This window comes from Colletotrichum paranaense (assembly GCF_030867605.1).
Source record: "Colletotrichum paranaense strain IMI 384185 chromosome Unknown Scaffold_5.1, whole genome shotgun sequence".
Taxonomy (NCBI): Eukaryota; Fungi; Ascomycota; class Sordariomycetes; order Glomerellales; family Glomerellaceae; genus Colletotrichum; species Colletotrichum paranaense.
The window spans coordinates 2,619,631-2,646,900 of NW_026848963.1; the positions used below are offsets into that span (position 1 = coordinate 2,619,631).

The 27,270-nt window shown below is 50.9% G+C and overlaps 11 protein-coding genes across 11 annotated transcripts; 5 read left to right on the forward strand and 6 right to left on the reverse strand.

Annotated features, from left to right (window-relative positions):
• Window positions 1–889: 889 nt before the first annotated feature.
• Window positions 890–2,655, reverse strand: CPAR01_07271 (cytochrome P450; the record flags this gene model as incomplete). The annotated part of the gene is made up of 4 exons (XM_060491541.1): window positions 890–1,056; window positions 1,128–1,406; window positions 1,468–1,604; window positions 1,664–2,655. The coding sequence occupies 4 exons, from the start codon at window positions 2,653–2,655 to the stop codon at window positions 890–892; spliced, it is 1,575 nt and encodes a 524-aa protein (XP_060350415.1).
• Window positions 2,656–3,318: 663 nt separating this feature from the next.
• Window positions 3,319–4,578, forward strand: CPAR01_07272 (uncharacterized protein; the record flags this gene model as incomplete). The annotated part of the gene is made up of 1 exon (XM_060491542.1): window positions 3,319–4,578. One exon carries the CDS (start codon window positions 3,319–3,321, stop codon window positions 4,576–4,578), a length of 1,260 nt encoding a protein of 419 aa, XP_060350416.1.
• A 6-nt stretch (window positions 4,579–4,584) lies between these two features.
• Window positions 4,585–5,055, forward strand: CPAR01_07273 (uncharacterized protein; the record flags this gene model as incomplete). Its single annotated transcript, XM_060491543.1, has 1 exon — window positions 4,585–5,055. The coding sequence occupies one exon, from the start codon at window positions 4,585–4,587 to the stop codon at window positions 5,053–5,055; it is 471 nt and encodes a 156-aa protein (XP_060350417.1).
• A 205-nt stretch (window positions 5,056–5,260) lies between these two features.
• Window positions 5,261–7,776, reverse strand: CPAR01_07274 (glycosyl hydrolase family 3 N terminal domain-containing protein; the record flags this gene model as incomplete). The annotated part of the gene is made up of 3 exons (XM_060491544.1): window positions 5,261–7,205; window positions 7,264–7,579; window positions 7,638–7,776. 3 exons carry the CDS (start codon window positions 7,774–7,776, stop codon window positions 5,261–5,263), a joined length of 2,400 nt encoding a protein of 799 aa, XP_060350418.1.
• Window positions 7,777–8,867: 1,091 nt separating this feature from the next.
• On the forward strand, window positions 8,868–10,600 carry CPAR01_07275 (FAD binding domain-containing protein; the record flags this gene model as incomplete). The annotated part of the gene is made up of 4 exons (XM_060491545.1): window positions 8,868–9,209; window positions 9,281–9,978; window positions 10,060–10,271; window positions 10,326–10,600. 4 exons carry the CDS (start codon window positions 8,868–8,870, stop codon window positions 10,598–10,600), a joined length of 1,527 nt encoding a protein of 508 aa, XP_060350419.1.
• A 771-nt stretch (window positions 10,601–11,371) lies between these two features.
• CPAR01_07276 (uncharacterized protein) lies at window positions 11,372–12,377 on the reverse strand (the record flags this gene model as incomplete). Its single annotated transcript, XM_060491546.1, has 2 exons — window positions 11,372–11,615; window positions 11,674–12,377. The coding sequence occupies 2 exons, from the start codon at window positions 12,375–12,377 to the stop codon at window positions 11,372–11,374; spliced, it is 948 nt and encodes a 315-aa protein (XP_060350420.1).
• An 874-nt stretch (window positions 12,378–13,251) lies between these two features.
• On the forward strand, window positions 13,252–14,570 carry CPAR01_07277 (uncharacterized protein; the record flags this gene model as incomplete). Its single annotated transcript, XM_060491547.1, has 2 exons — window positions 13,252–13,297; window positions 13,612–14,570. The coding sequence occupies 2 exons, from the start codon at window positions 13,252–13,254 to the stop codon at window positions 14,568–14,570; spliced, it is 1,005 nt and encodes a 334-aa protein (XP_060350421.1).
• A 113-nt stretch (window positions 14,571–14,683) lies between these two features.
• Window positions 14,684–16,457, reverse strand: CPAR01_07278 (uncharacterized protein; the record flags this gene model as incomplete). Its single annotated transcript, XM_060491548.1, has 5 exons — window positions 14,684–14,932; window positions 14,987–15,375; window positions 15,430–15,565; window positions 15,634–16,090; window positions 16,153–16,457. The coding sequence occupies 5 exons, from the start codon at window positions 16,455–16,457 to the stop codon at window positions 14,684–14,686; spliced, it is 1,536 nt and encodes a 511-aa protein (XP_060350422.1).
• A 739-nt stretch (window positions 16,458–17,196) lies between these two features.
• On the reverse strand, window positions 17,197–17,955 carry CPAR01_07279 (NPP1 domain-containing protein; the record flags this gene model as incomplete). The annotated part of the gene is made up of 1 exon (XM_060491549.1): window positions 17,197–17,955. One exon carries the CDS (start codon window positions 17,953–17,955, stop codon window positions 17,197–17,199), a length of 759 nt encoding a protein of 252 aa, XP_060350423.1.
• A 537-nt stretch (window positions 17,956–18,492) lies between these two features.
• Window positions 18,493–19,142, forward strand: CPAR01_07280 (uncharacterized protein; the record flags this gene model as incomplete). The annotated part of the gene is made up of 2 exons (XM_060491550.1): window positions 18,493–18,915; window positions 18,975–19,142. The coding sequence occupies 2 exons, from the start codon at window positions 18,493–18,495 to the stop codon at window positions 19,140–19,142; spliced, it is 591 nt and encodes a 196-aa protein (XP_060350424.1).
• A 475-nt stretch (window positions 19,143–19,617) lies between these two features.
• On the reverse strand, window positions 19,618–26,419 carry CPAR01_07281 (DNA polymerase family B; the record flags this gene model as incomplete). Its single annotated transcript, XM_060491551.1, has 3 exons — window positions 19,618–25,553; window positions 25,607–25,749; window positions 25,806–26,419. The coding sequence occupies 3 exons, from the start codon at window positions 26,417–26,419 to the stop codon at window positions 19,618–19,620; spliced, it is 6,693 nt and encodes a 2,230-aa protein (XP_060350425.1).
• Window positions 26,420–27,270: the final 851 nt, after the last annotated feature.

The following is a 27,270-nucleotide window of genomic DNA, read 5'->3' on the forward strand; positions in this document are numbered from 1 at the left end:
TCTATCAACGCCCACCTCATTATCACCATGTCCGTTCGAAAGATTGGCTGTGAACCCTCCATAACTGTCAACCGCTAGGAATGAAAATGCCAGGTCCATCCCATAGAACCTCAGAATTAACCACACGTAGGAGGAAACATCCAGATGCATGGGAGATTGCGTCTCCGGCGCCTAGTGATCAATCAGACAGTCAACCGATAAGTAATGTATCCCGGGCTAACTTCCCTACTCTCTATTATCACATGCCTTCGTTTTCATGGCCTGTACCATCATTCTGGAAATGAAAAGACCTCATGCCCCTATTTGCGTCTCTAACACCCCGATCCTTTGGAGTAGCCGTTTGTTAAACCGATGGCTGGGGCCCAGTCCATGCCCATCAACAGTCTGAATGTTTGCCTCAAGCTCTCGGTACAGCCCCAATGCCTCTGTCAGGTTTCCCTTGCGCTCGAGGAGTTGCACAAGTTCCCAGACGTGGCATATCCTGTCCGGATGCTCACCATCCATATCGCTGGCATCGGCGTCTTTATCTTTGTCACAAGCCTTGCGCAGGTAATCTTCCGCCTCATCCAAGCAGCCCTGTTGTAGATGTACGTAAGCTAAAGTACCTACCTTGTAGCTTGTCAGCATATGGGCTTCAGGTGCCGGACTTAGGATGCGGGCACGTGGTACAGCTCAATGGTGGCTGCGGGCTTCTTTCTCTCTCACTTGACCACGCCCATTGAGTGACACGATGCAGAAGGTACCATCGGATCTTTTATAGAGAAGAAGAGTCGAGTGAGTATTCAACATAGAATAGCACGAATAGGTATTTGATGATAGCCACCATGACTGGGCACGAGGACATTCCCCGCTGAAGTATAGAGGCGCAACATCGCTCTACAACCACATGTTATTCAAGCAAAACCTTGGTTCCTTCCGCGCTAGTCAAAACGATGCCTAGGTTCTGCTTCTCCCCTCCAACAGGCTCATTGGGTACACCGGGGGGAAGTCGAATATTAGGAAATCTTTGCAGGATCTTCACGATCGCATAGCTCGACTCCATTATTGCATAGTCCTCTGTCAAAGAAGTCAATATTACTCGGATGATTTGGGAAAAACGATATTAGTACGGAAGCGATCGCACTTACTGCCGAGACATACGCGTGGTCCACCATGAAAATCTAAGAAGCCACCGAGCCCAGCTTTGCGGATCAAGTCACCGTCTTCCCACCGACTCGGTCGGTATACGCAAGCATCAGGACCATATATAGCTTCGTTTCGATGCAGATGATATGCAGACCACCCGAGGCCAACGCCTTTGCGGAGTAAGACGGGTGATTCGCCATCTGGCCCACCGCCGCGGGGCAAGATGGTAGTACGGATTGCGAAGCGGACATTGACAGGAAGTTGCGGGTACAGACGAAGTGCTAGTCAAACTTGAGTCAATAAAATTGTCGAGGCAAGTAAGATAGACTCTTCATGACGTACTCTCATTGAGGCAACACCTCAGGAATGGAAGTTGTTGAATATGTTTCCGCGTAAGAATGCCACTGTTGGGGGTTGTTGCGCTAGCCATCTCGAATCTCAGACGGTCAATTAACTCGGGATTGCGGATGAGGTGGAAACTGTTTCTTGTTCAGCATGCAAGCCAAAAGTTGTATAAACCATGAGTGTGCAAACTGACAATGTCCAGCTGAGAAGACAGGCCGTAGTGTCTCTACCGGCTATAAGAACGTGTAACAACTGATCCCGAACAATGTTTCGATCATGCGTATCACGCCAGAGGTCTACAATGAAAGAGTATTTAACCATGGCAGCTTCTTCGCCGTATTCCTCCATGAAGTCCAGTGCTTTATCGGAGAAGAAGGTGGCCCAGTCCCGAACGCCCTTGCAAGCGTCTCGGAATTTCTTTGGCGTGTAGAGCCAGGAAAGATCGGCTAGACGAAGTCTTATAGCTGAAATCAACGTCGCATAGTCGAAATTGTCGCGGAGAGCAAGCCTTTCATGTTCGGGAAGGCTGTGATGTGGCTCACCGAAAAGAAGATGCGTAGTGGTACCCAATGTGTACTCAAAAAAGTGAGGCTGCATATCCACAACAGTAGACGTCTGTGACTCGTGCTCAAGAGCGCGGACAAGTATGTCTGTATGCTCTTCAAATGCCGTGAGCTCGGAGTCTCTGATGCGTGAAAATTGACGACGTAATAGCTCCCGAGAGTGGCGCCAAGCTGGCCCGTCTTGCGTGAAGATACCTTCACCTAGCAGGGGCATGAGCCCTATCCGGCGGGAACCTAAGCCAAAGTCCTCGAAACGAGTGCTCAAGATTGCTTCGATGTTAATAGGATCGGTTATGACATAGCCTTCTCCGAGAATGTCAATCCTCAGAGTCGGAGCAATCTTCATATACCGTGTCTGGAACTCTAGCAAACGGCCGCTAGGCAACGCATCGTACTGGCGCTTGAGAAGGTCAAGCGCAAAAGGCCATCTATATGGTAGAGTTGCCTGTACCGGCTTGCAACCGTGTTGAGCTGCGATAGCTTCCTCTTCCAGCTTAACTTTTCGATATTGCAAAAACCATCTGACGCAGTATGCCAGTGTCCCTGCGAGAAAAAAGCTGCGCAGAAGGAGCAATGGCCAACCGCTGTGTGCAGTAGGGCTTATAAGAGGTGTGGACAGCATCCTCGTGGAGGTATGGTCAAGGTAATACCCGCAATAGAACACAAGATTGAAGGTTGGTAGTCAAGAAGGCGACAGTAATATCAGACACAAAATCGTAGAAGCAGGCCGAGGGTGATGTAAAGCCTGGGATTTCACGTTCGTGCTAGAGCTACATCCCGAATGTTTTGGTGTGAGGATGTTGGCTTCCGGCTGACCGGCTTTGGAAAACAACATCGGGATACATGCTATTCTTGGTCAATTGCATGCTTTGTTGGTTTTGGAATACGTATGCCACGCACCCAGCCTTGGTATGAGATATAATGATGATAATTGCAGCCACCCGATTGGATGTCTGATTCCTCTATAGCACTCCAACAGTAGCCGGGCAGATTCTTGTCGTTACACAAGCGAAACCAATCCAATCAATTTTTTTCAGATCCGGGATAACGATGTGTTTGTAGCACCCAACTTTGCGGCAGGCTGGCACGGCTGGTTGGCGCTAATATCCTTTATCACACCAATGAATTTGCCAAACATCACAAGCTGGCCGGTGATCCAGTTGGTAGACTCGGCTTGGCGTTTTTTTTTTTTTTTTGGGTCCATTTGATAGCCCGGGTTTACACCCTCTGTTTCCCTGGCTCAAACTTGTCGGTCGTTCACAGGAGCCGCGTTCATTGCATCGAGATGTCCTCTGGGGATTCTGGTTTGCCTTCAGCCTCCGATCTCATCACCTACATTGGCGTCCCGCTGACAGTTATTGGATTGCTTCCAATCATTTACAATGATGTTGCCACTCTGATCCACCTGCACAAGATCAAGCGGGTGCTACGCCGCAACGGAATTTCTCCACCACTCCGCTCAGATATCTTCAACCGCATTGTTGAAGTGGAGTTTCCCAGGTACCATATTCAATCACCGCAGAGACAAGCCAGTGATGATACCACAGAACATCAACCAATTGTTTCGAATGCGAATGACGATATTCCTCTAAGAAATCTGAGCCCAACGACATCGACATTGAGAGAAGAATACCTTCCACCGCTACAAGGCGGTGATATCCCCGGAGGTAGTTGGTCATTCTTGAAATGGAAAGGGCACCAAATTGGGACCAGAACCCAAAGAACGCAACCTGGAGACAATCTCCGACAACCGCGGGCTCAAGTACGTTTCTGGGATCTGATCCTTCGACTTTATCGGTCGGCTCGTGTGACAGTCGATACAACGGGGTGGTGTGAGCTCCAAGAAAGGCCCCTTTGGGTGAGAGGTCGTCACTTGATGACTCTGAGTGACACTCCACGGGAGTCGACTTGGATACTTCAGGTGGCTTCCTACCATGACTCTGAAAGCTCAATTTCCCTTGAGTTCGTTCGGTCAGGTTCGAGGAGCGACTGGTCGTCTTTCCTCGGAGAGGGACCAGTGAGATTCACTACGCATGGATCTATCACTCTCCCGTGTCACCACCACCGGGATCACAAACACCGGGAGCCAGCGGATGAAGTAAAGAGTGATTCTGGTTCAATAACTCGCGATGTAACAAATAATGGGTTGGTAGCTGCATACCCAAGCTCCAGGAAATGTGACTCGTTCAACATCGAACATCTGCGAACCGATAATGACCTCAGTCACCAGGGGATTCGGTTCGCCAGTTGCGCAATGGCATTGTACGCGCAAAGTTCAACCCCAACTTTGCATTACAGAGTTCCTACCATTATACGCCGACTCGCAAAGCCAGATTCCATTCCGGAAGGCGTCATCAGGTTACTGTATGGCAAGGGAGTCGAAGAAATATCGCCCATATTTGCCCGCAAATACCTCAAATCGGAGGGAAGTGGCCAGGAAGAGCAAATACATACATCACCAATAGACAACAATATTTGGAAAGGGAAAGAGATAGAAAGACATTGTTATATGCACGTCCAGAAAGGTGAATTTCGAATATCGTAGCTAATCATGATAGCAGTACGCAAGAAACGCCGCGCTGGATTCGATAGCGACGTCAAACACATAGACAAAGTTCTTCACACGCCTGCTATGACAGGTACGGAGCTTCGTGAGGCCACCCTCGATTGGTTGCGCTCCCGAGATCACATCCCAGTCATGCAGACAATGGAGGAAGCCACAAAGACTATATTGTTTCGTATGGTGACTGAACAAGCTTTTGCTCAGTTTCTGTGCCAAATACTAGATGATTGGAATACATGGGCGGACAAAGGTGAAATGAGCGTGAAGGACTTTTGCATCATCAATCAAATCAAAGTCATCTTTGCCCAGGCGAGCCTGGTGATTGTAGTTCTTGCTGGTCTCGAGAATGGGCCAGCTTCCGAATCGAGCATTATGCAGGAATGCGCAGAAAAATGGGCGTATGTGGAACTAGGGTCGTCAGTCGAGCGTCGCGTAGCTGAGAGTCGTAAAATATTATGATTTGAGTTCCGTCTTTCTGCTTTGTCACTATCCGCCCGTTGGTGCCATTACGAATCAATGCTCGTCAATTCCTAGAATATTACACGTTTCGATCTCTTACAAAGAATTATAATGAGAGAGGAGAAAACTATTCATGGAACGCCTTCAAAGAAAGCGATTCAATCCTGAAAGGGATGGTAGGCAATGTCAAACTTTCTGACACCCTTCACAGCATCGAAAATTTGATCGATTCCAGAAGGTTCCTTGAACTGAAGCCAACATGGAGTTGGAAATCTCCTACGGGAATGCGCCAAGTCTGAGCATTAGTGTCCCAGTAGCTGAGGTCTCGACGATTCAACTCGAAAGCAACCTCGCGGGTCTCACCTGGACCTAGCTCAACCTTTGAGAAGCCTCGAAGGACCTGTACAGGCGTGCCGGAGGGAGCCGAATCAGTAGGCAGTGACAAGTAGAGTTGAACAACGGTTGCGCCGCTTCGATCGCCGGTGTTCACCACTTGAATCGTCGCGTTCGCCACGGGAAGGAAGAGGTCGCTCATAGATCCTGAAGACTCATTCGCAGCGCGAGCCAAAGGTGCCATCTTTGCTGTCAAAGCCTTGACTGAGAGGTCGGACGACAGGTCGAAAGTTGTGTAGCTTAGACCAAATCCAAACTCGTACAGCGGCTCGATTCCCTCAGCGTCGAAATGACGATAGTCGATATTCAGACCCTCGGTAAAGTTGGCTTGCCACGCACCAGGAGAAGACACTTCATCGCTTGTCAGGTTCGTAACCGGGATGTCATAGCCCGCTTCAGTCTTTGGAATGGTGTAAGGCAGTCTACCAGATGGGTTGACGTCGCCCCAGAGGATGTCAGCGATGGAATTACCAGTCTGTTCGCCAGGCAGGTGAGCGGCGATGATGGCGCGAACATTAGGATGGCTAGCCCATGGCATGGTGTTGACACCAACGGAATGGGTGATCACAACAGTATTGTTGCACATATTCGCAACCTGCGTGACCACTGCTGTGGAGTTCCAATCTGCCTCAAAGGAGACGCGGTCGAATCCCTCTGCGGCAAAGGTCTTGAGGAAGACGATGCATACATCGGGCACGGGGTAAATGCTATGAAAGTCCCCAGCTGCGAGACGTTCATTGTTGAGGATGTACTGCACGCGAGCCCCAAAGCCCTTGGCTCGCTCCTTGATGGCGTCCAGCGGGGTAACCACGTACGTATGGCGAACGCTACTAGAGCCCCCGCCAATGTCTAAAGTTCCGTACTCGAACCCGACGTTCGTTGCAGGAGGGTCTTGGTAGATTAAGCCGTCCGTCAAGTCGCCAGCATCATTGCCAAAGACACCAATGTTCATAGGAGTCATGAGAGGCAGCGTGTCATTGTTTTTGAGCAGGACAACACCGGCGGCCCCTATTTCTCGGATGAGCTTCGCGTGGTCACCACGTACATCTCTGGCAGGAGTGTTGCTGACAAGATCTCCTAAATTTTGTTGATACTGGGTTGCGATGACTGAGAGAGTTGAAGGATCCAGGCTCGGGAAGCTGCTATCATCTTGGCCTAGGAGGTAGTACTGCGTCAAAATACGACGAACCATCTCATCTAAGCGATTTGTAGAAACGCTGCCATCTTGAACGGCATCTTTCACGTGGCTTCCGAACCATGAAGTACCCTGTCCGGGTACAGTTGTGCCAGGCATTTCCATATCCAGGCCAGCGTTGATAGAGGCCGCAGTTGAGTGTGTGGCATACCAATCAGACACGGTGTACCCCTCAAAACCGAGCTCATCCCGCAGAATACCAGTCAGCAGCTTGGAGTGCTCGCAAGTGTATGTCTGGTTGAAACGATTGTAACTACACATGACTGCGGCAGGCTCCGCGTTGATGGCATCCATGAAAGGCCAGAGGTAGAGCTCGTGAAGGGTGCGGTCGTCCATGTTGGTAGATACGGCGTCGATGTTGGATCCATCGGGAAGGGTGACATTAGTGCGTTGCGTTTCTTGCTCGTTGCCGATGAAGTGTTTCGTGATTGACTGAACACCCACGCTTTGGAGGCCTCGAATAGAGCGATCCATCGCGATGCCGGTGAGGTAGGGGTCGGGAGAAAACCCCTCCCAGACACGACCTCCAAGCGGATGACGGCCCAGTGGCCCTGCCACGGGACTTGAATTCAACATGTTAGCACAATAACGCTTTATTCCATGAGAACGACAAGGTTTACCCTAAGCAAGCATGCATGCCCTTTGCTCGAAATTCTTCACCGATGGCCACCGCACGACGGTACATCAAGTCCGCATCCCAAGTTGCAGCAGCTGTCAAACCGGCTGGAAACACACTTGTAAGGTCGGCACGGTTCACGCCAGACGAACCGTCTGAGTAACAGATGCCAGAGAAGTTGAGACGCGGGATTGCACCAATGCTGCCGATGCAACCAAGGCCCGTCAGCGGGTTCGCACCGGTGACGACTGCCGTTTTCTCTTCGAGAGTAAGTTCTGCTAGAATTGCATTGGCCTTCGAAACAGCGGTGTCCCAGTCAACTTCATGATTGTTAGCTGCCACTTCCACCGCCTGTTTGGAATACGATCATCAGCTTACCAAACGTGTTAGCTACAGCGGAGGCAAAGCCAGCGCAAAGCAGCGCAGAAAAGACAGTCGGACGCATCTCAGTGTTCTCAATGGCTCTGGGTGTAAGAAGTAGGTAAATCATGGATTGAGATCGGACAGAAAGAGCCATGAATTGAAAGGAGGTCACTCTTATAAACATTGCACACCAACATTACAAGCCTCTACATAGGTGCATCGATTCCAAGTCGGGTGCCAGGCTCAAGGTCTCTTCCTTCCTCCAAGTTTGCCTCACCAAAATAGCAGATACCGATCGTCGACCTAAGGGATCTCGAGATTGGGGGACTAAATACACGTATTTGCGAAAGTCGATCTATACTTCCCGAAATGGAAATGTTTCGGCGCGGGTCGTAAAGTCTGGGCCCGGCATACACGTATTTTCTACACTGCCACATTCGGGCCGGTGTTAAGCTTAAGGAATTACGACTTTCTAATGTTCTCTGTCAAATGGGTGTCAACATAGGATGTTGGCCAATCAAAGATTATAACGCTTACTTACCTGCATATTATTGCGATCATTCTTCTTATTCCTTTTATTTTTATCATTTCCACTCTTATTCTTATTTCTTGAAAATTCGTTAGAGAACACTCTTCAAACAATTCATAAAATAAGGGGTGGTGGGAATTAGAACCAGAGGAACAGAGCTAAGGGGGTATCTATTGAGCGGCAAACGATTTTGTGACCCCTTGGCTTGCTTCTGTGTTGAGTTTCGGGTGCCGGGAACTGATCTTGTTCCGTCAAGACTGCACAATATTCTTGATGTCAAAAAGAAGAGAAAAAAATGGAAAAGGAAAAGAAAATGGGAGGTGTTTGTGCAGAGTGGGCCTTGTAGGCAATCAGCTCCGCTTACACACCCTAGCCCATCTACCTTGCACCATACTTGATGATGATCCTGATGATGGGTGTTGTGGACAGTCAATATCCCTCAGGAGATCGCTGTCTCATGCCCTACGTTTTTGGAAGCTAGTGAGATACACGTATTTCGGAAGGCAGTATTCTCTGGCTTGTTGCCTATCAAGCGTATGCAAATCGCTTGTTTTATGCACCGCCAATGGCCGGTCTTCTTGACCTCACGATCGGAATCAACTTAAGAACTCCCCTCGCCTACTTCGAGAACCTAAGATTATTTTCTGCTAACCACCATTTCGAACTGTTCCTTCTTTTATTACATCTCTTTAACCAAACGTCTGCCTTTTTCAATCATGTTCTCAAGCTTACTTCTCGCTGCCCTATCAGGAGCGGTAGCTGCAACCTCCTTTGCCAACCCGGGAAACCTCACTCTCGAGTACTTGGAATCCCTGCCAACCTTGAGTTCTGGGACGGAATGTGCCTGCAACCAGCTGTTCAAGAGATTTGGAAATGCCCTCCTGAGCATGAACTCAACTGACTATATGACTCAAGCCCAAGACTTTTACGACATCCGGGCAGTCCTTGAACCAAGATGCATTTTCATGCCGACGGATGCGCTACAGGTAGCCTCAGGCATGTCGATCCTCGCATCCTGTGGTGCGCAGTTCGCCATTCGTGGGGGAGGTCACATGAATGTAAGCAATCATTGTCGTTGCTGCTGTTGTTCTCTTGCTCTCGTGGGGTGTTGACAAGACTTCATGTCCAGTTTCCGGGATCCAATGACATAGACAACGGCGTCTTACTTGCTCTCAACCTCCTGAACGACATTGAGATAAGCCCCGACAACTCGACTGTCAGTGTCGGACCCGGCAACAGATGGGTAGATGTCTACGAAGCCCTTGCACCGTATGATCTCTACTGCATCGGAGGTCGTATGAAGACAATCGGGGTCTCTGGACTTTCGCTGATTGGAGGCTTCCACTACTTGACGAATAAATATGGGTTTGCAATGGACAACGTCGTTAGCTACGACGTTGTACTCGGCAACGGAACTCAGGTGGTCGCGAGTACAACCTCCAACGTTGACTTGTTCTGGGCATTGAAGGGTGGCGCGAACAACTTTGGAGCTGTGACAAAGTTTGTCATCAAGACTTTGCCTATCCCAAAGATTAGCACCACTCTGCAGGTCTTTGACGAGTCTGTGGTGCGAGAGTTCATCGACGCTACGGTTGATTTGGCGAAAAACCAAAACCCCGAGGTCGGCGCCGGTTCCATCATCACCATCACATACAACACCACCACCAAAGGCATTTCTGCCGTAGTTCGAGGTGTGCAAGAAGGCATTGAGTCACCACCCTCGAGCTTTCATAAGTTTTCAGACCTTCCGTCTGTCTTGACTGAGAATGTGGTCCAACGCCCCCTTGATTGGCATGCGCAGTTGGATAGCCCGTTCCAAATGTTCAGGTACGATCCCGCCGTCCTGAAAACGCAAAGAGTCAGATCCGGGTGATGCCTTCATTCAATACTAATGTCACATTGCCGCAGAATTCAATTCGGTCACAAAACGATGAAAGCAGATGCAGATCAACTCTACCGTATTTATGAGGCCTGGAAAGCTGCCGTTGAGGACATCAGTGACGTGGAAGGTCTGATCGCGACTCTTGTTCTGAATACAATGGCGGCGAGCGCAATGAAAGTAGCCAAAAACAATGGGATTGGCAACACCTGGGGCCTGGACGATACCGAGCCATTGATCAGTAAGTTTCAAAGAGACCTGATTAGAGGTACATCGCTAATGCTACAACACTTAGTTTGGCAAACATCTACCGCATGGGACAGTGAGGAGAGCGACTTGCGTGTGACGAACTTTGCTCGCGGGGTTCTTGACGATATGCATGCTGAAAATCAGGCGAAGGGTCTTGCCTCAGAGTTCATCTACATGGGTGACGCAGCCGAGTTCCAGAATCCGTTTCTTGGGTTTCCTGCCGAGAACCTCGTGAGAATGAGAGACGTAAGGGCGGCTTATGACCCATTGGAGGTTTTCACGCGACAGAATTGGGGAGGATTCAAGCTTCCCAGGACTTGAAAGCACACTCCATGAGCCAGGCGTGTTGTGACTGTAGTGTGTAGATTCCAGGCCTTCGTCTCATGCTGTGCCTCGAGCGCTTGCTGGAAGTCTTGCCGCTAACATTGCCGTCGATCGGCTACTTGATCTTCTGCCTACAATTTTGCGGTAAAGCTATTCGATGAAGGACTGAAGGACAAAATTCCAATTGTATTTCTTTATCTTCGTGTAACTCATCAAGTTCAACCTCAGAAAAAACTGTAACATAATAGCTCCTCAGGGCATTTCTCAATTCTTGAGAAAATTGCAAAATCCAAGTGCGTGGAGGAAATTATGAACGCCATGGGCTCCTTGAACCGGTTGGTCTAGGAATGGATCTCGAATTAACACTGGAAGGTGCATTCTGACATAGGCAGATTGTGGTAGACAGGGCATAGGCCTCATAATTCAGGGCTTGCTGCCAAACTTTGAGAACTCATAATTTCTCATCATTTGAACGGAGTCTAACATTCGCCCGAATTCTTTTTTCCTCGACTTTAAGGCCGTTTCCCGTTCATTTGATGAAGCGTATGTGTTCAAGTCATCTCGCAATGCATAAGCGAAATCGTCATCATCTGAATTGGAGGTTTCAGGTTGGCCGAAGTTATTAACATTGCTAAGACATCTAAGATGAACAAAAGAAACACGACGTCAGATAAAGAGACTCGTTTTAGAAAAATTCCCACGGAGTTCATTCCATAGATTTCTTGGATGCCAGAGACAAAGACGTTTCCACAGTTTAGAAGCCTCGACTCAGTGACCACCATATTCTCTCTCATGAGTACTCTTGGGAGCCCACCTTGCACTCAAATCTTGAGCGCTGGAGGTTCCCAATGACACGAAACTTCTCAACTCATGTGATCCTTCGGCGCAAATGACGTTTCCGTCTCCATCCACGGCCATGACCTTGCTGGGGTGGAACACAGCTAGTATGAAAGTGACGAGAAAGATAAGAGCCGCGTCGAAGACGTAGAGGAACACCTCTGTGGTTTGCAAGCTGATAATATGAGTAATTAGTGACTAGAAAAGGAAGCAGAAGACGTGACAAAACTCACTATCCATTATAGCCTTGGATGTACTCAATGACGCGGAAAAGTGAACGGATCAAGACCAGTACACTAACGCCGTACAAGACCCAGAGAAACTTCTCCCATGAGGCAGCGTATCTCAGATTCTGACCTCTCTCTTGAGAAATGCGCCAATGGAAAACTGCTGTGACGGCGATGAAAAGAGCAAAGCCAACGAGCTGGATGAAAAGACCAACAATGATGACGTTTTCTCCCAGTTGAATCTTGCTCGGCGACTTGGCATTGGTGAGAATACCCCCACCTCCGCTCTGTACCAGAAAGGAGAGGATATCACTCGTGATGAAAACTTTCGTAAGAATCGTCGGCTTGACCGGGCTGTAGTCTTGGCCGTTTGATAGAATGATGAGGCGACCTAACATGCCATAGATAGAAGCTGCGAGCAACGACGGGGCGATGAGCAGCATGAGAGACTGCAGTGCGTATGGCATTACCTGCCAATTTGGGGTTTGAGCTGCCGATATGGCACGTGAAACATAACCAAGGATTTCGCAGATGATGCCGACGATGAATGGAATGAAGAAGCGGGTATGTTTCTTGTGAAGGAAAATCGCGTGAGCGGCAAGAGTTGAAGAGAATAGGACGATGAAGACGCAGGCGGCAGCCAGTGAAGGGTCGTATAAGTAAAGAGATGCCATGACCTGGCTGTCGCTTCGCTGATGTATCGATGTCATGGTGGTTCGGGTATCGATAGGAAATAATAGATCTTTGATTGCGGTCCAAGCCAAGCTTTTATGATTCGATTTAGAAAGGTGGTAGCTTCTGAGTTATTCGTTTTGCAACTTCTTGAATCGTCTGTCATTGGCATTGGCTTTTGTACTGATGAAATATTCTGGCCGACGAGATGCCCGGTCTCAAACACGAATAATTCACTGGCATGTATCCCCTCGGTCTCGATCTTATCCTTGAGATATTCAACTCAGCCTCTACCCTAAAATAGCATCATTGTGGATTGTACGTATGGAGTGTCTGCCGTATAGAAGTTGTGTCCCCTGAGCTACTAATCGCGACAGTTACTCTGTCTGTATCAGCATTCATTGTGGTGACTTAGCAACTGTGTGACGATCTCACGCTACCGGTACGGCGAGAAATTTGCTATGTTGCTGCCTGGGAGGACAGTCGACCAATCTTGTCGGTATCAGAAGATGCGTTGCTCCTCTTAACATCAGACTAGAGAACTTCGATCTCGGCCCTAAAAAGATGGATCCTGGTTTGTAAGAGGGCCGAGGACCCGAGATACACATAAATGCTTGTATTATGGAGAATTGTGGAGATACGCGTATTCAATCCTAGCCATCAGGGGTACGGATGTAACATCAACGAATGCTCAGCCAACTAATTAAATACTTGGACCCTGCTTTGTGCTACCCAGCGATGTTGTCAGCTGCTGACCGGACTTAATGCATTTCATTTCATACCGTCAAGTTCAGAGGGAGAGTCGAATCATGACATGAAGAGCTTTATCCTTTCCCATGGCCGGCAGTTCATCCTTTGAAAGCAGAGGAGCAACAAACTCGAAAGAAAATTTCCAAAGGGCATCCAATCGCCATGTTACGTCGTCAACACAAGAAGAGTCGTAAAGGCTGCAATGAGTGTAAGCGGCGACATATGCGGGTAAGCTGTTTCTCGAACCAGCATTACCATTGGCTCTTTCCCTTCTCAAGATTTCTCTCGTGCATAGCATCTGATAGACTGACATTCTTTGCTTTTGAATAGTGCGATGAACAACGGCCCACATGCTTCAACTGCATCAAGGCCGACCGCCTCTGTTCTTTTGGCGAGGAGCCATACATACGGGTAAATCAGCCACGCCCATTTGCGAAGACAAATACGTGTAATTGACCAAACCAAACAAGGGCCATGATGTGTCCCCTCGATCGAATCATCACTCTGCTAGGACATCACCAGATTTCCAGCCAAACGGAGACCCCGACGCCGTCAACATGCTTCACATGGAATTACTTCTCCACTTCAGCTTCGACGTCTACGTTCCCGAATTCGATGACAACCTGGGGAGACCTGCAACCGAGCTGGTTCTGGACATCGCCCAGGAGGCACCCTTCTTGATGCAGGGGGTCCTGGCCATGTCTGCACGCCATCTTTCCATTATTCGGCCCGAGAAGTCGGCGCTTTACCTCAATCAAGCAGTCAGGTTGCAAACCAGAGCGATCGAAATGTTCAACATGACGCACCATGAAGAAGGCAGGAACACATGCGTAGCCCGACTGTTGTTTTCTTCTGTCCTTGGCCGCCACATCTTGGCTGATGTGCTTCGTGATGATGGCCTGGACTTCCCTAGTTTCTTGAACCGCTTCACTCACGGCGTTAGGATTCATGGCGGAGTCAAAGCCGTCGCCGCTCAACAAGATTGGGTTTCTCTTTTGGAGACTGAATTCGGCCCGCTGATGACCAGGGGATTGGCTGCGGACATGTACGATAAAACCATTGAGCCAAACGAGACTCTGCAGTCTCTCATAGCTCACTCATCCAACTTGGATGAAGAGGAAAGGTCAGCATGTGAGATGGCACTTCGACTGGTGGATACCGGCCTCCATGACCTAAGGGATCCAACCAGGGTGGAGTGCGGACGACGGATGATGTTTACCTGGTCGATCATGCTGTCTGATCGTTACATCTGCCTTTTGGAGCGCCAGGCCCCGGAGGCGTTGGTGATTTTAGCACGATACAGCATGTTTCTTCACTTCGGTAGGAGCTTTTGGCAGATCGGAGAGGCCGGGCCGCACCTTTTACATGCCATCAGTGCTCACCTGGGACCGATGTGGCAGCCCTGGCTATCATGGCCGGAAGAGATTCACGATGTTGAGCATGGGACACTTTCTGGGACACAAGGAAATGTTCTTGCGTAATCATCTGGAGGGTCAAAGGAGGAAGCATTAGGTATTGGAGACTCTCAATCACTAATACATGTTTAATCGCATGGCCTCCAACAAGTCTTGTTATGAACAAAGACGGGAAACCTTTACAAATTGTAGTTGAATCTGCCCCATATGCGCTCCCCGAAGACGTAGAATGATACCAGGATTGGAACAAGACTCAATGCAATGAACCCCAACAAGCTATTCCCCCAACCCAGGCCCAAAGCGTCATACATTTCCAGTCCAGACAAGGGCAATAGAGCACCAAGGAGCGACCTCAAAATTGTCAGTGCCGCTGTCACTGAGGCGGCATATTGCGGATAGGCATCAATGAGATAGTTTTGAATACATGTCTGCCCTGTTGTTAGTAAATGTAAGCAAGATCTACTAAGTGTTTTCGAACTTACCATTGTACCCATCAATCCAATACACATAACCATGACGCCCAACATCGGAACAATCCAGTGAACCCCATTCTGTACCGTCCACCCGTAGAGAAACAAGCCGAATGGTAAAGCCAAAGCACAAGGAACAGTCATGATTGGTTTCAATCGGTCTTCGGGCTTGTGCTCTAAGCCTCTGGCTTTCGTCCGCTTCACAATCAAGTCGGTCAACTGCCCAAAACCGATCACGCCAACGACCATGCCAATGCCGGCGGGAAGGAAAGAGAGACCGCTCGAACCCTCGTCAAATCCATAGTATTCTGTGTAGACAAAAGTGAAAGTTGCTACCAGGAGGTACAGGATGCCGTAAGAAATAGCGATGTAGAGGGCGTTGAGAGTGACCACAGGAGTGGCTACCAAGAGCTTGATCGGGCGCATGGCGGCAAGACGGATTTACTCTGACATACGGGTCTGTTGTTCGAGTCTGCTTCGTATCTCTTGGTTTCCAGTCTTCTTCCGAAGACGGCTGGCTTTGTGCTCTAGAATAGCAAGGGGGTACGTTTCCCGTAATACAAGAATTGAGACTGGTATGAATATTCCTGCCTGAAAGAGCGCCGTCAGTCTTGGAAGTTCCTAACGACATATCGTAAGACCGAGAGACATGAACTTACTAGAATACTGATAAGCCAAAACACCCACGTCCATCCAGCGGCGCGAATGAGATAACCGCCGGCGACCGGCCCAACACATGGGCCCAACAAGGGACCCAGCGCCCAGATTGAAACGGCTCTACCTCGCTTCTCGGGCGGCATCATATCTGCGATGCTTCCGCTCCCAATAGTGAGGGGAATAACGCCAGATAGACCCATCAAGAGGCGAAAAGCAAGCAACATTCCGATGCTACTGCTCAGCGCTGTCCCGATTGTGAATCCTGTGAAGAGGATATTCCCAAAGATGTAGAGGTATCTGCGGCCGTATAGTTCGCTGATCGGGGCTACAAGCAGAGGTCCAAGGGCGAATCCGAGGACGTAGATCGAGAGCAGAAAGGTTGCAGTAACGGAGCTGTCATCGTGAAATTCTTTCACGATAAGGGGAATGCCAGGCGCGAACATTGAGGAGCCCAGAGGTCTGGAAATGTCAGCACCAACCAAGAGATATTTCAAGAAGCCAAGAGCCTGAGAATTACTGACGTAACTACGCTGAGAAGAGACAGTGTGGCGATGTTCAGCCCCTTCTTTCCATCTGACCAATTCAAGGGGTGCTCAGGGTCGCATTGCCCGTCCCAATCGATGATGAGAGCTTCTGCGTCCACTGTATGGACAGCCTCAGGATCATGATTCTGTATGGGGGCCTTCGAGACAAGGTTCTGAGCTTGTGGCTCTGACATATCTGGTAGGTATATGTTGGGAGCCTCAGGAGCAGCTTTCGAATCCGATGTTCCTTCCATAACTGCAAACGAGATCAAAATTCTCACTCGAAAGAATTCGAGGACCATTCTGCACATATGGACTTTTAGTATTAGACAGCCCCTGTTGTCGGCCGTGGTAAACCGCATGGTATCAGAAGACGCACAATCCCTGAAACACGCGTATTTGATGTGGGAACGTTTAGTTCCCGTGGTCTTTACAGGCATTCAGCAACAAATCCGAACCGAGCAATAATGGAATCATGCGGAATGTGTCCAACAAGCTTCTAGCGGCGTGTTGGTTGCACTCCGGTATTTTCTGGCCCAGCTCCAGGAGGATCCGGGACTCCGCGCCGTCTGTGGGTAGGCGGAGCTGTTCAGTAATTTTCAACCTCGGCTGATTGGATGTCTCTTAAAGATTTTCTGGAAGTTGAGGCCAAGTGCGGAAGTCTCAAAAGACGTCATCGATAGACAGAATAAGAAGATCGGTCGATATGCTACGATGTAACTCGGCACGCTTGACCCTTGCATTGCATTTTGACGTCGCTCCTACACCACATCACACCAAAAGCCCTACTTCTATACACGGTGTAAAGGAGTCGATTATTTTTCATCAAAATTCGTCCATGATCACACTGAATTCAGCAATGACTGAAGGTCATTTGCGTTGCAGGCATGATGGATGGTAGACCCAAGATTGAACTCAAAGAGACACTACCAAGGATGATCACCCAAAATCAGTGATATCACATCACCTTTTTCAATTGCGAATATGACTCAACTGTTCAATAATCACTTAGACTGTCTCTGTTTGTCTTCATTGATGTATCTAATTATCAACAGGAGGCAGAGGAATTGCAATAGGCTCTTGCTCGCCAGGTGCCAAGTCAGGACCATCAGGGTCCGGGATGTCTTTGGTACAGTCCTGCCCGTCCTTCAAACCGTTGTAGAATATCTGTTGATAAGCCCCATCGAGGGACCCTTGGATATTGGCATCGTTAAGCGGCACTTGGGTCTTTTCGTCATTGACGTCAGTCAAGGCCTGCCTCGCTGGGCTAGGTAACGAGCTCCACGCGATAAGAGTGCGATTGGAGGCCACGGATATGTCTGTATCTTGAAAAGGTGCCATGGCATTTTCGTGGATTGAGACAATCGGGTTTGTGGGTGAAGTTCTGAACTTGAGGTCACCGACAGCCGTAGTACCCCATCTCAAGTGGTCGACCGTGTATGAGATGCCAACGACCCGGTATGAGGAGGGTTTCTCGGCGTTGCAACCCCATCGGTTTATCCAGACCACAACGCTGGCCCAGTAGTGGCGGTGCCCCTTGTCGTTTCCCTTGCCCCACCGAACCTTGGGGAAATAGTAGCTGTAAATGATGGCATCACGTCCGTGACTGCTTCCGTGGCGAGCGTAGACTTGGCCGGCGCCGCCGTTGCCGCAGCCTGATCTCCCGCCGCCTGTAGGCTTCAGAAAGACGACAACGGCTGCACGCCTCTCTTTTACGCCGTGACGAAGCAAGATTTCAGTCTTACCCGGCATTTGGTTAACGCCGGCGCCAGCTTTGAGGCCACCGATAATTGGGGTCATACCGCTCTACTGAACGCTCTGACCTATGGCGAGCAGAAGAGCCGCGAAGAGAACTGCAGATACCTCATTTCCAAAGGTGCTCCGGTCAACGAAAAGGGTCTAGACAGGTACGGGTCCACCGCGCACAGGTGTTGCAGGTTCGGTGAAGTAGGAGAAGTAGAAATGATCTTGGAGCTGGGCGGTGATGCGGGCCTGTGGTATGGAATGCAGGGCACCCTTCTCGAGGTGGCATGCAACAACGTAAACAAGAACGACTTGGGATGAGTGAGATATCTTGTCGAGCAAAAGGGGATCGACATCGACGGTCCAGGAAGCTACCTCCGCAGTGCCATGGGAGAGGCGTTCCGGTCTGGCGACGAATCACTCATACGATACCTGCTTGAGAAGGGTGGGAGTTTCGACACCTTAGACGGCAACGGACAACCGGCGCGGTTCAACATTTGTGCCAGAAAGGACGACGCCCTCGAGATGTTTGACATGCTACTAGACGACTACGTAGCGGACGACTTCTTGGCCTCGTTATAAAACAAGGACAGAATGTCACGGGATATTCTACACTGCGCAGCACATTCGGGGCATCTGGGACTTGTTGAGAGACTCGTCGACCCGGATCCAAACCTAGTTGACAGCCGTGACATCGACGGGTGGTCGGCCCTCCAATGGGCAGCGCGAATGGCCTCCATCGAAGTCTCGGACACGAAGATGTCCCTCAGAAATGGGAAGAAAAGGCTGAAATCATCAAGTTCCCAGCTCGGGAGAGAATGTCCTGGTCTGACAGAACGTGTGACCGATGGCAACGAACGTACGTGGGACGTATTGGAAATTGCGGAGTACCACGACGCGCCTGAGATTGTCATCGCTGCGTTCAAGGACAAGATGGAGGACAGACAAATTCAAGTCGAAACCACCAAAGCGTTTTCCAAGCGCGCTGGAAGATGGATTTGCGATGGTTGCAATACTGTGAGTTTCCCTGTGCCGATATAGCACCGATCTTGAGCTGATTCAGGCAATAAATCCAGCTGATTTGGGGTGCTTTCCTCATTTGCGATGACGATGATTGTTACAAAAACTTTGGGCTCTGCTTCAAGTGCGCGCCTCACGAGGATCAGCTTCACGACCCGAAGCACGTTTTCTTCATTGATGAACGAGGGGTCCCAGAATGCTCAAGTCTGGAAGGAGCACCGTAGAAGCCTGACCTAGCAGTGAATCAGATTTCGGGCTGAAAAGGGGTTTGGAGCGGTCGGGTGAAGGTGATCCTGAGGTGAATATGATGTTGGGGCGAGTGGAATTTAAGACAAGTAGATAGCAGATGTGATAGACTCAACTTCTCACACTCTAAACGACTTATAGATACGACTTCTTTCAAGTCTCGAGGGCGGGCCAAGTCAAAACCGATGCCGCCCAGCCGTCTCGAAGCCCTCATCAATTACCCCTTTTCGCTCACCTCTTTATCATAAGCAAGTCTCAGTCACAGGGATTGCATCATATCCTGAATTAAGTATTCGTATTCAAGCACGTAAACCACAGCCTCTCATGCTTTTTCAAAGGGCTATCTAGTATATCATCCCTCCCACAAGTCTCACATCCCCAATAACGCCGTCAAATGCAACCCAAACGCGCCTGCCCATGCCCATCCCTTCTCCCTCTTCCCTCAAAGAGGCCTCAAAGACCCTTCCTCAACCCCTCCGTAACCTCCAACAACATCCTCAACCCATAAAACTTAGCCACGCTCCAATACACACTCAGCCTTCTCACAATATCCGCCCTCTTGACACTCTCAACCCACGTCCCGCTACAAGTACAATGCTCCATAAACTCATTCATCCGCAACGCGCCACACTTGCCGCACTTGAGATCCTGCGTAGTCCACTCCACCACAAACGCCTCCACGCTCGCCAACAACGTCTCCTCGATCGCATTCCGATCATACTCGGCCTCGCAAAACGTACACCGCCAAGGCCTCGTCTCCGGTCCCAGCCGCCGCCCGTCGGGCCCAATCTCCGGCAACAGGTCCTCGTCGCGGCAGAAGTCGAGGTCGCGCGCCATGGTGCAGCTGTCGCAGCTGAGCTGGATCACCTTCAGGCTCTCACTCGGGTTCTGGAAGGCGCCTTCCTTGCTGAACTCGCGCACGTCGAACATGGCGAGGAGTTCCTTGCGCAGGAGGCGCGCTTCGAGGGTGATGTTCTTGTCGAGGGAGAGGACCTGCATCAGGGACTTAACGAGCTCGAGGACGGCGTTGCGCGAGGACAGGTGGGCAAGGTGCGAGCCGGGGAGCTTGGGGAAGGAGTAGTCTTCCGCGAGCTCCGGGTGGAGCAGCTCGCGCTTCTGTAGGTTGACGAGGTTGGCAATGTCCTTCTTCAGGGGCTTCTCAAAGACTTTGCCTAGGATGATTTGTCCCTGTGCGCCCTCCGCAAGGGCCTTTTGCGGGAGTTGTGTAAGGCGTGGCGTCGAGGAGAAGTCTCCGTCTTGAGGGCGCTTGAGGTTGTGCATGAGTTGGATGAACTCAATGACCCAGTCCTGGAAAGTGGGCTGCAGGCGGATAGGGAGGAATGTCGCCATTTGCCAGTGCATGACGGTGTCGAGAGTCTGCTGCTCTGCCTCCACCACCTCCTGACAGGCTTTGCCGCCATAGTTGAACTCATCGTACCATACTAGGTAATCCCAATATTCCTTGATCTCAAGATCGATGAAGTGGAAGAGGGGCTTGCTCTTGATCGACTTGATAATGTACTGACTGTAGGCATACGCGGTACCGACCTCGGCCTTGGTCGTCTGAAGCAAAAGGCGGTTCGAGTTGGCAAAGATGACCTGAGAGCCGACTCGGCGGAAGTCGGCCATGAGCTGTTGGAAGGCCTTCTTGGACATCATCTGCACGTAATAGTGCAGAGCACGGTCATACAGGAAGGAATCGGGATTCTCGACCCAACGGACCAGGTGCTGAACCATGACATCGGCCATGGTGTTGCCCTTGCAGGCCTCCTGCCACCAACTCTTCACCATCTCTCGGAGAACCAACACACCAGCGTTGGCAAACGTGCCTTCTGACGAGATGACTTCGTCGCCAGCCGCGTTACCATCTCCGGCAGGATTGAAAGAAATAGACTCGGAGCCTTCCAGCTCATTGATAAGAGAGGATGTGAGTATGGTGTTGATGGCTAGGTTTCTGACCTCCAAGTCGATGCAGACCGAGGAGAACGTGCCAGGGTTGTTGATTGAGGGCATCTGGACAGTTTCGAGCGGGCCGATAATGTCATCCTTCTCGTGACCGGCATGGTCGGGACGAGGGCTTGCGGACCACCACAGGACAACGTTGTTGTTCTGCAACCTTCTAGCATAGGCAATATCGATGAGGAAGCGCGGGTCCTCTCGCTCGAGATTACAGAGAGGAACCTCTCCGTACCGTGCGAGTGTAGTGAGATGCAAGATCCAGGAGCCAAGACCGAGATAGTGTCCAACAAGCCGTCTTGCAACGACTGCTTGCCAGCCAAGTGGCGGCAGGGAGCTATCCGCAGCATCATACTTAAGCGGCAGTACTGGAAACTCGCCGAGAATCGGAACGTCATTGATGAGCATGTTGCGCTGGGATGATTGGATAACCATCATGAGTGGTCGCAGCTCGTCCTTTCTCATCTTCTTGACGACGTCGCTGAGTTCCAAATGCGCCTTTCGCCTTGTCGTGACCTGGGTGATTTTGAAGTTGAGCTTCTCCTGGTAGGTGAAGCAATCCTGCCAGTTCGTGCCTTCCGCCTCTTCTCCTCGTCGAGCAAGCAGCTCGGTGTAGATTCGGGAGATGTTGGGGAGGTCCTGGCCCGAGTCTCTGCCCTTCTGCAGAATGATCACATGTGCCTCGTCCTTCAGTGTAGAAAAGACTCCAAAGATTTGTTTGTCGCCAGCAGTGACGTGAGAGACGTAGATGTATGCCAGGGGTGAAGTTTCAAGATAGGTCTTCGCCTTCAGGGGACGCTTGAGACCACTTAGATCGAAGCCTTGCTCCAGGCCCTTTCCGAGGACTGCATGTTGCTGTTCGTCAATGGTGCAGAGATTACCCAGTTGAAGCACAGCCCGAATATTCAGCGGCAAATGCTTCTCGTACACGCCTTCGACACTGGGGTGGTTGAACAGCAGCGAGAACTTGTCCGCCTCATTGAAGTAGACGTCCTCAGGAACCGTAAGCTTGAAGAGGTGAACGGAAGAGTGACCATTCGGAAGCGTGTGGTTGACCTGCTCGACCTCACAGCCAGGGATATCAACGTCGGGCATTTCGCCACTTCTCAAGTTCAAGAACACCTGTCGCGGCACCTTGATCTTGAGCGAGTGAATCTTGGCATCAATGAGAACATGAGCGTTGACGATACCAGGAGTTTCTGTCGGCTTGAGATGCAACAGCTGCCAGTTGCTCATGTACGTCATGTGGGCTTGTTTCATGAATGTGTTTTGGATGTTATTCTGGTTGTTGCCGCGTCGGTCTCCAAAAAGCTGTCGTCTTCGAATGCGAGCCTGCTTTTGAATCTTCCACTTTTGCTTCTGGTATTGCAAGAAGCCAATGTAGTCGTCTGAGGGGGAGGGCATCACCTTGGGCAGTGCGGCGAAGGGATCAGTGCTCTCAGCAGCTTCGGGAGACTTTCTCTTCTGGGCAGTAGGCTGTGAAGCGGCCACCACAGACGTCACGGGCTTTGGCTTGAGTAGCTGTGTGCCGAAGTCCTCCATGTCGGTTGCGGACCGACCGTTGCGGTTGGTGATGTCTTCCAGTGGCCCCTTGGTGAAAAGGTCGGTGAGCTTCTTCTGCTTCATCTTATCGTCCTTGATGTTGATCCGGCGTTGCAGCCAGTCGGGGTGAGCCACACGAGGAACCGGGTTCCTGACTTTCTGGAGCGCAGCAGGGATGGTGATGAGCTTCTGGATAACGGATCCCAGGCGCTCGAGGTAGTAGTCCCAGTCCAATAGAGCTCTCGGGTCGGTGTCCGCAGGTTCCTCCTTGAGCCACTTCTTGAGGTAGAAACGCTTCGTTGTCTCTTCAGCAGAGAAGATGGCAACCGGGATGGCTCGCTCGGTGACGGGCGCGTTCTTGGGTCTGGCGCAGATAATGAACTTGCAATTCAATCCCTTGTCCTTGACCATCTGTTCACCCAAGAAGTCTGCCAAACGCTTCGCCGTGGTGATTGAAGTTGACTTTTGCGAACCGTACTCCTCCAAGGTCTTGGACATGCTTCTGTTCTCCGAAATAAGCTCCATGAGTTCCTCGTCCGCTAGCGTTGCACCCTTGCTGTGCAATACATCAAGCCATTGGTTGGCAACCTTGGCAACGGCAGCATAGCACTCGGCGAGAGTTTCTCCTTCAAGGAAAAACTTGAAGATTTGCTGCTGGAAGATCTTGATAAGCTTCAGCTCGCCTCTGCGCTTCACCTCGAAACCCTTCAACTCGGCCAAACTGCCGTCGTCGTTGAAGACTGCATAACGCTTCTTCAAATTCTTGTCCTCCTCCTTGGAAGTGGGCAAGACCATGGCCTTGTAAGGGCCGTCGACTTCGAAGAAGATGGAGTTGTCGCTGTGCGTCTCGTACTTGAGAGTCTTGGGGTCTGTGAGCGTCTGGTACTGGTGGTTGGTGAACTTTGCGTGAACCAAATGGTTCAACATGGTACAGGGGTACGAGACGGTGACCTTCTTGCCTCCCTTGGTCTTGAAGGCGAAGTTTTCCGGAAACGTGGCGGGAAGCATACACCAGATACCGTCCGTATCCAATTCCAAGGGACGACCCAATCGCTCAACGAGCGACCTGGCCAGCTGAATAATCGTCGCTCCCGTCAGACACGTAACACCAGCCATTTCCATGGAATACCATCTGGAACCCTTTCTCATGACATAACCATAAAAGGAGTTCAAAATGACCTTGTGAGCAAGCTGCAGCGAGTCGAATAGAATAATCATCTTCTTGGCAGCGTCGACTTCGCTGGAAGTTGCGCCAGAGGACTTAAGGGCCTCCGTCTTGCCCTTCCAGACCTTGGCCTTGCCCTTGTAATCGTATCGACGATCACGGAAGTCTCGTACGGTGTTGATGTAGAACGGATTCTCTCGCTGGCAGATGATGGCCTCCTTGACAGTCGTCGTCGAGTCGTGGATCTTGTGGTAAACCTTTTGCGAAAAGATCTGCAACCGCTTCCGCAGGAGAGCAGTCTGCTCGTCGGGAGACAAATCCTGAAACGTCCTCTGAGGCGAATTCGGCCACTTGCCGGGGAACTTTTCATTCTCCAGGGCATTTCTGATCATGTTGTACTCGTCGCGCTTGGCCGGCAAGTACTCTCCTCTCCACGCCCACGGCATGCGTCTATCGCACGTCTTGCCTGGGCGGTTGAAGTCGCATGCCGCACAGTCCGACTCTTGGATCATGGAGTCCGGTTGCAGACGGTTCGTCGTCATGATGTTGGGGTACATGGACGCAACGTCGAGATGGTAGATTAGGGGTCGCTCGCTGCGGTTCGGTGTCTCCTTCAATGCGCGTAACCGAGAAGCGATTTGCTCCCTGATCTCGTCATAGTTTTCAATATCGTCCATGGACTTCTTTTCCTCCACCGTAATACTGAATTTCAGCGCGGCGTCTAAATCGTTCAACAGCTCATCGACTGCACCCGTGTCAACCGCAAAATTAACGGGAATATCCGCGCGGAAGACACCTGCTTCAATACTTTCGACGTGGCCACCGACGTACGTCTCTGAGTCAAGCAAGTGTCCTTCGTAGAACGCTTCTCTTGGCGACACATGCTTGTTTGGTAACACAATCTCTTGTTGGTAGGCCTGCACCATCAACAACATCTCGCAAAGGGTACCGGTACCCTTTCGCAACGTGTCGTCACCACCAAGCGGCAGAATCGTGCAGAGAGAGAAGATGAAGGGATGGACGTATTTCATGTACAGGTAGTACGTCGCTACAGCATCGGACACTGAGTACTCGGCCAGGGTCTGGGGACGTTCCTGGGCATATGGCGTCATGAGTTCGGGGTCGAGCTCATCGGGGTCGTAACCGAGCTTGGCGACGGTGACGGCTTTCAGACCTCGGGATCCCTGAGGCAGGTAGGAGTCACGATTCACCCAGTGGAAACAATCCATGTGCACGCTGTAGCTGCACTTGTACTGGTCCTCGCTGTCCTTCTTCCAACCAATTTCCTGGTACATGTCGATGCCGTTGATGCTAGCTCGGGCGTCCACAAAGGGCCAATCGAAAAAGTCACCGTTGTACGTCGCAATGACTGTCGGTCTCGCCTCCTTGATGTGTAGGAAGAACCTCTCCAGCACGGCCTTCTCATCCGGTTCGTTGAAAATCATAAAGGGTCCTGGGTATTCCGGCTTGGGGGTGTAGTCAAAGTCGCCAATATCCTCGGAGATGATTTCTCTGTTCGTGATCAGGAAACCCTGCCCGTCAATCATGTACGAAATCATCATGACCTGGTCGATGGCGGCGTCGGGGAATTTGAGGGGCAGTTTCGTCGTCTCGATATCGTAGGCCATGACTACCGGGTCTGCCATGGCCAGGCGGTCCTCATTGGTTGTGACTTTTGTGACGCCGTGCTTGACGTCGATGAAGTACCATTTTCCCACCCGGATATCTGCAGAGAGGTTAGTCGTGGCTGTATTCCAAAATCCGAGGACCCAAACCTACCCATATCTATCATTACTCTTACATGGTACGGCACGTCGTACTCTCTAATATCGACAATGAAGTCGCTGGCGTCGGCAAAAGAAGCATTCGTTCGTCTATCGTCATCTCGTGAATCGTCAAAAAGGTCAAAGTCGCCATTCATCCTGCAAGCATGTCAGTCAACCCACTTCATAAGCCCCAGAACACCGCAACGACTTACGTTGAAACCTCGGCATATGTGTCCAAAGCATCCACATTCTTCCTGTTCTTCGCCGCAATAGGCATGATATCCTTCCTCGCCGCCATCAAATCCGCCACATTCGTAAACCTCAGCTCCAGAAACGTGCGGCGGTACCCCAGCAGATGATTCGGCATCTTCAAATCCTCCTTGTCCACCCTCTTAATCGTCTTGACGACGCCGTCGCCAGGCACGCGCTTCAGCCACTCCTCGACCTCGCTCTCGCGGCCCTTCTTCACGGCAATCAAAAAGTAGGGGTCGTACTCGACCGTCGCCTTGAAGTGCGCGCCGTCGTCCTCGATAAAGTAACAGTCGAGCGCCGCCCGCCCGTTGGGGTTCCGGTCGTCCTCGACCGAGGTGGGCTGCACGTTGACGAGCCAGCCCTCCTTGCGCTTGCCGCCCTCGTAGCGGGCGAAACCCATATTCTCGTCGATTTGGTGCGCCAGCCGGGTGCGCTCCCACTTCTCGTCGGCCGAGGTGGCCTCGTTACGGCCCGAGGCGGCGAAGGTGCGTGTCGTTCGTGAGGGGCCGTGGTAGGCTTGCTTGCCGCCGCGGCGGTAGCCCTTTTGCGGGCGCCGTAGGCTCGTGTTGGGCATTGTGGGCGGCTGTTATGTGGTTGAGGTTTCGGTAGGAAGGGGAGGTCTCGAGGGATCTTGTTGATCGGTGTAGATCTCCGTCGAGGGACTCTAGGTAAAGGAGGTCTCTCGAGGAAATCGCAGCCTCTATGGAGTCATGAGACAAGACCACAGAAACAAACGGCTAGGTTCGTAGCAGTGGGGAAGACTTGACAATGAGGGACTGGTGGTGGGTATCAAGAAGGCTCTCTCTCTCTCTCTCTCTCTGTCTCTATCAAGACCAACAAATTAAGGCAAGTCTGTCTTGGTGACGAAAAAAAAACCAAGAACAGCCGAGAGAAAACGGGGTATTGACGATCCTAGGAATAGGAATTGGACGAGTGGGAGAGTGGGATTTGTCACTCTAGTGTTCAAAAACGAAAGGCATTGAGCTTTTGCGCATTGAGGACGGGAGTGGAGGGCCACTATCCAATTACTCGTTGTCCAGGGCAAAAAGGACGGTGCCAAAGACGCGTCGTCCCCGTCGCGACTTTACGCGAAATCTGCACGTTCTGCAGGCCAGAACAGGAGACCGGGGGACCCACTTCAATTAAGCCCAACATCCCGCGCGACAGCTGCGCAGCGCCTGTGCAGCGCACACTCAGTCTGCAGGGGAATTTAAACGCAGAGGCACGGACCATAGACACCGGCCCAGCAACGAACCGTCGACGGGGGGGTGGAGGTCCAAATTCGGTGGACGTCATCTCAGGCCACGGGCAGACTTTGAGAGCTTTACCGGGGGACCGAAAATCAAGCGTCGGGATTTACAAGAACCAGCATCGGATGCGCTCGATCTCATTCACACTAGACACATATAAAAGCTAGACCTTCGC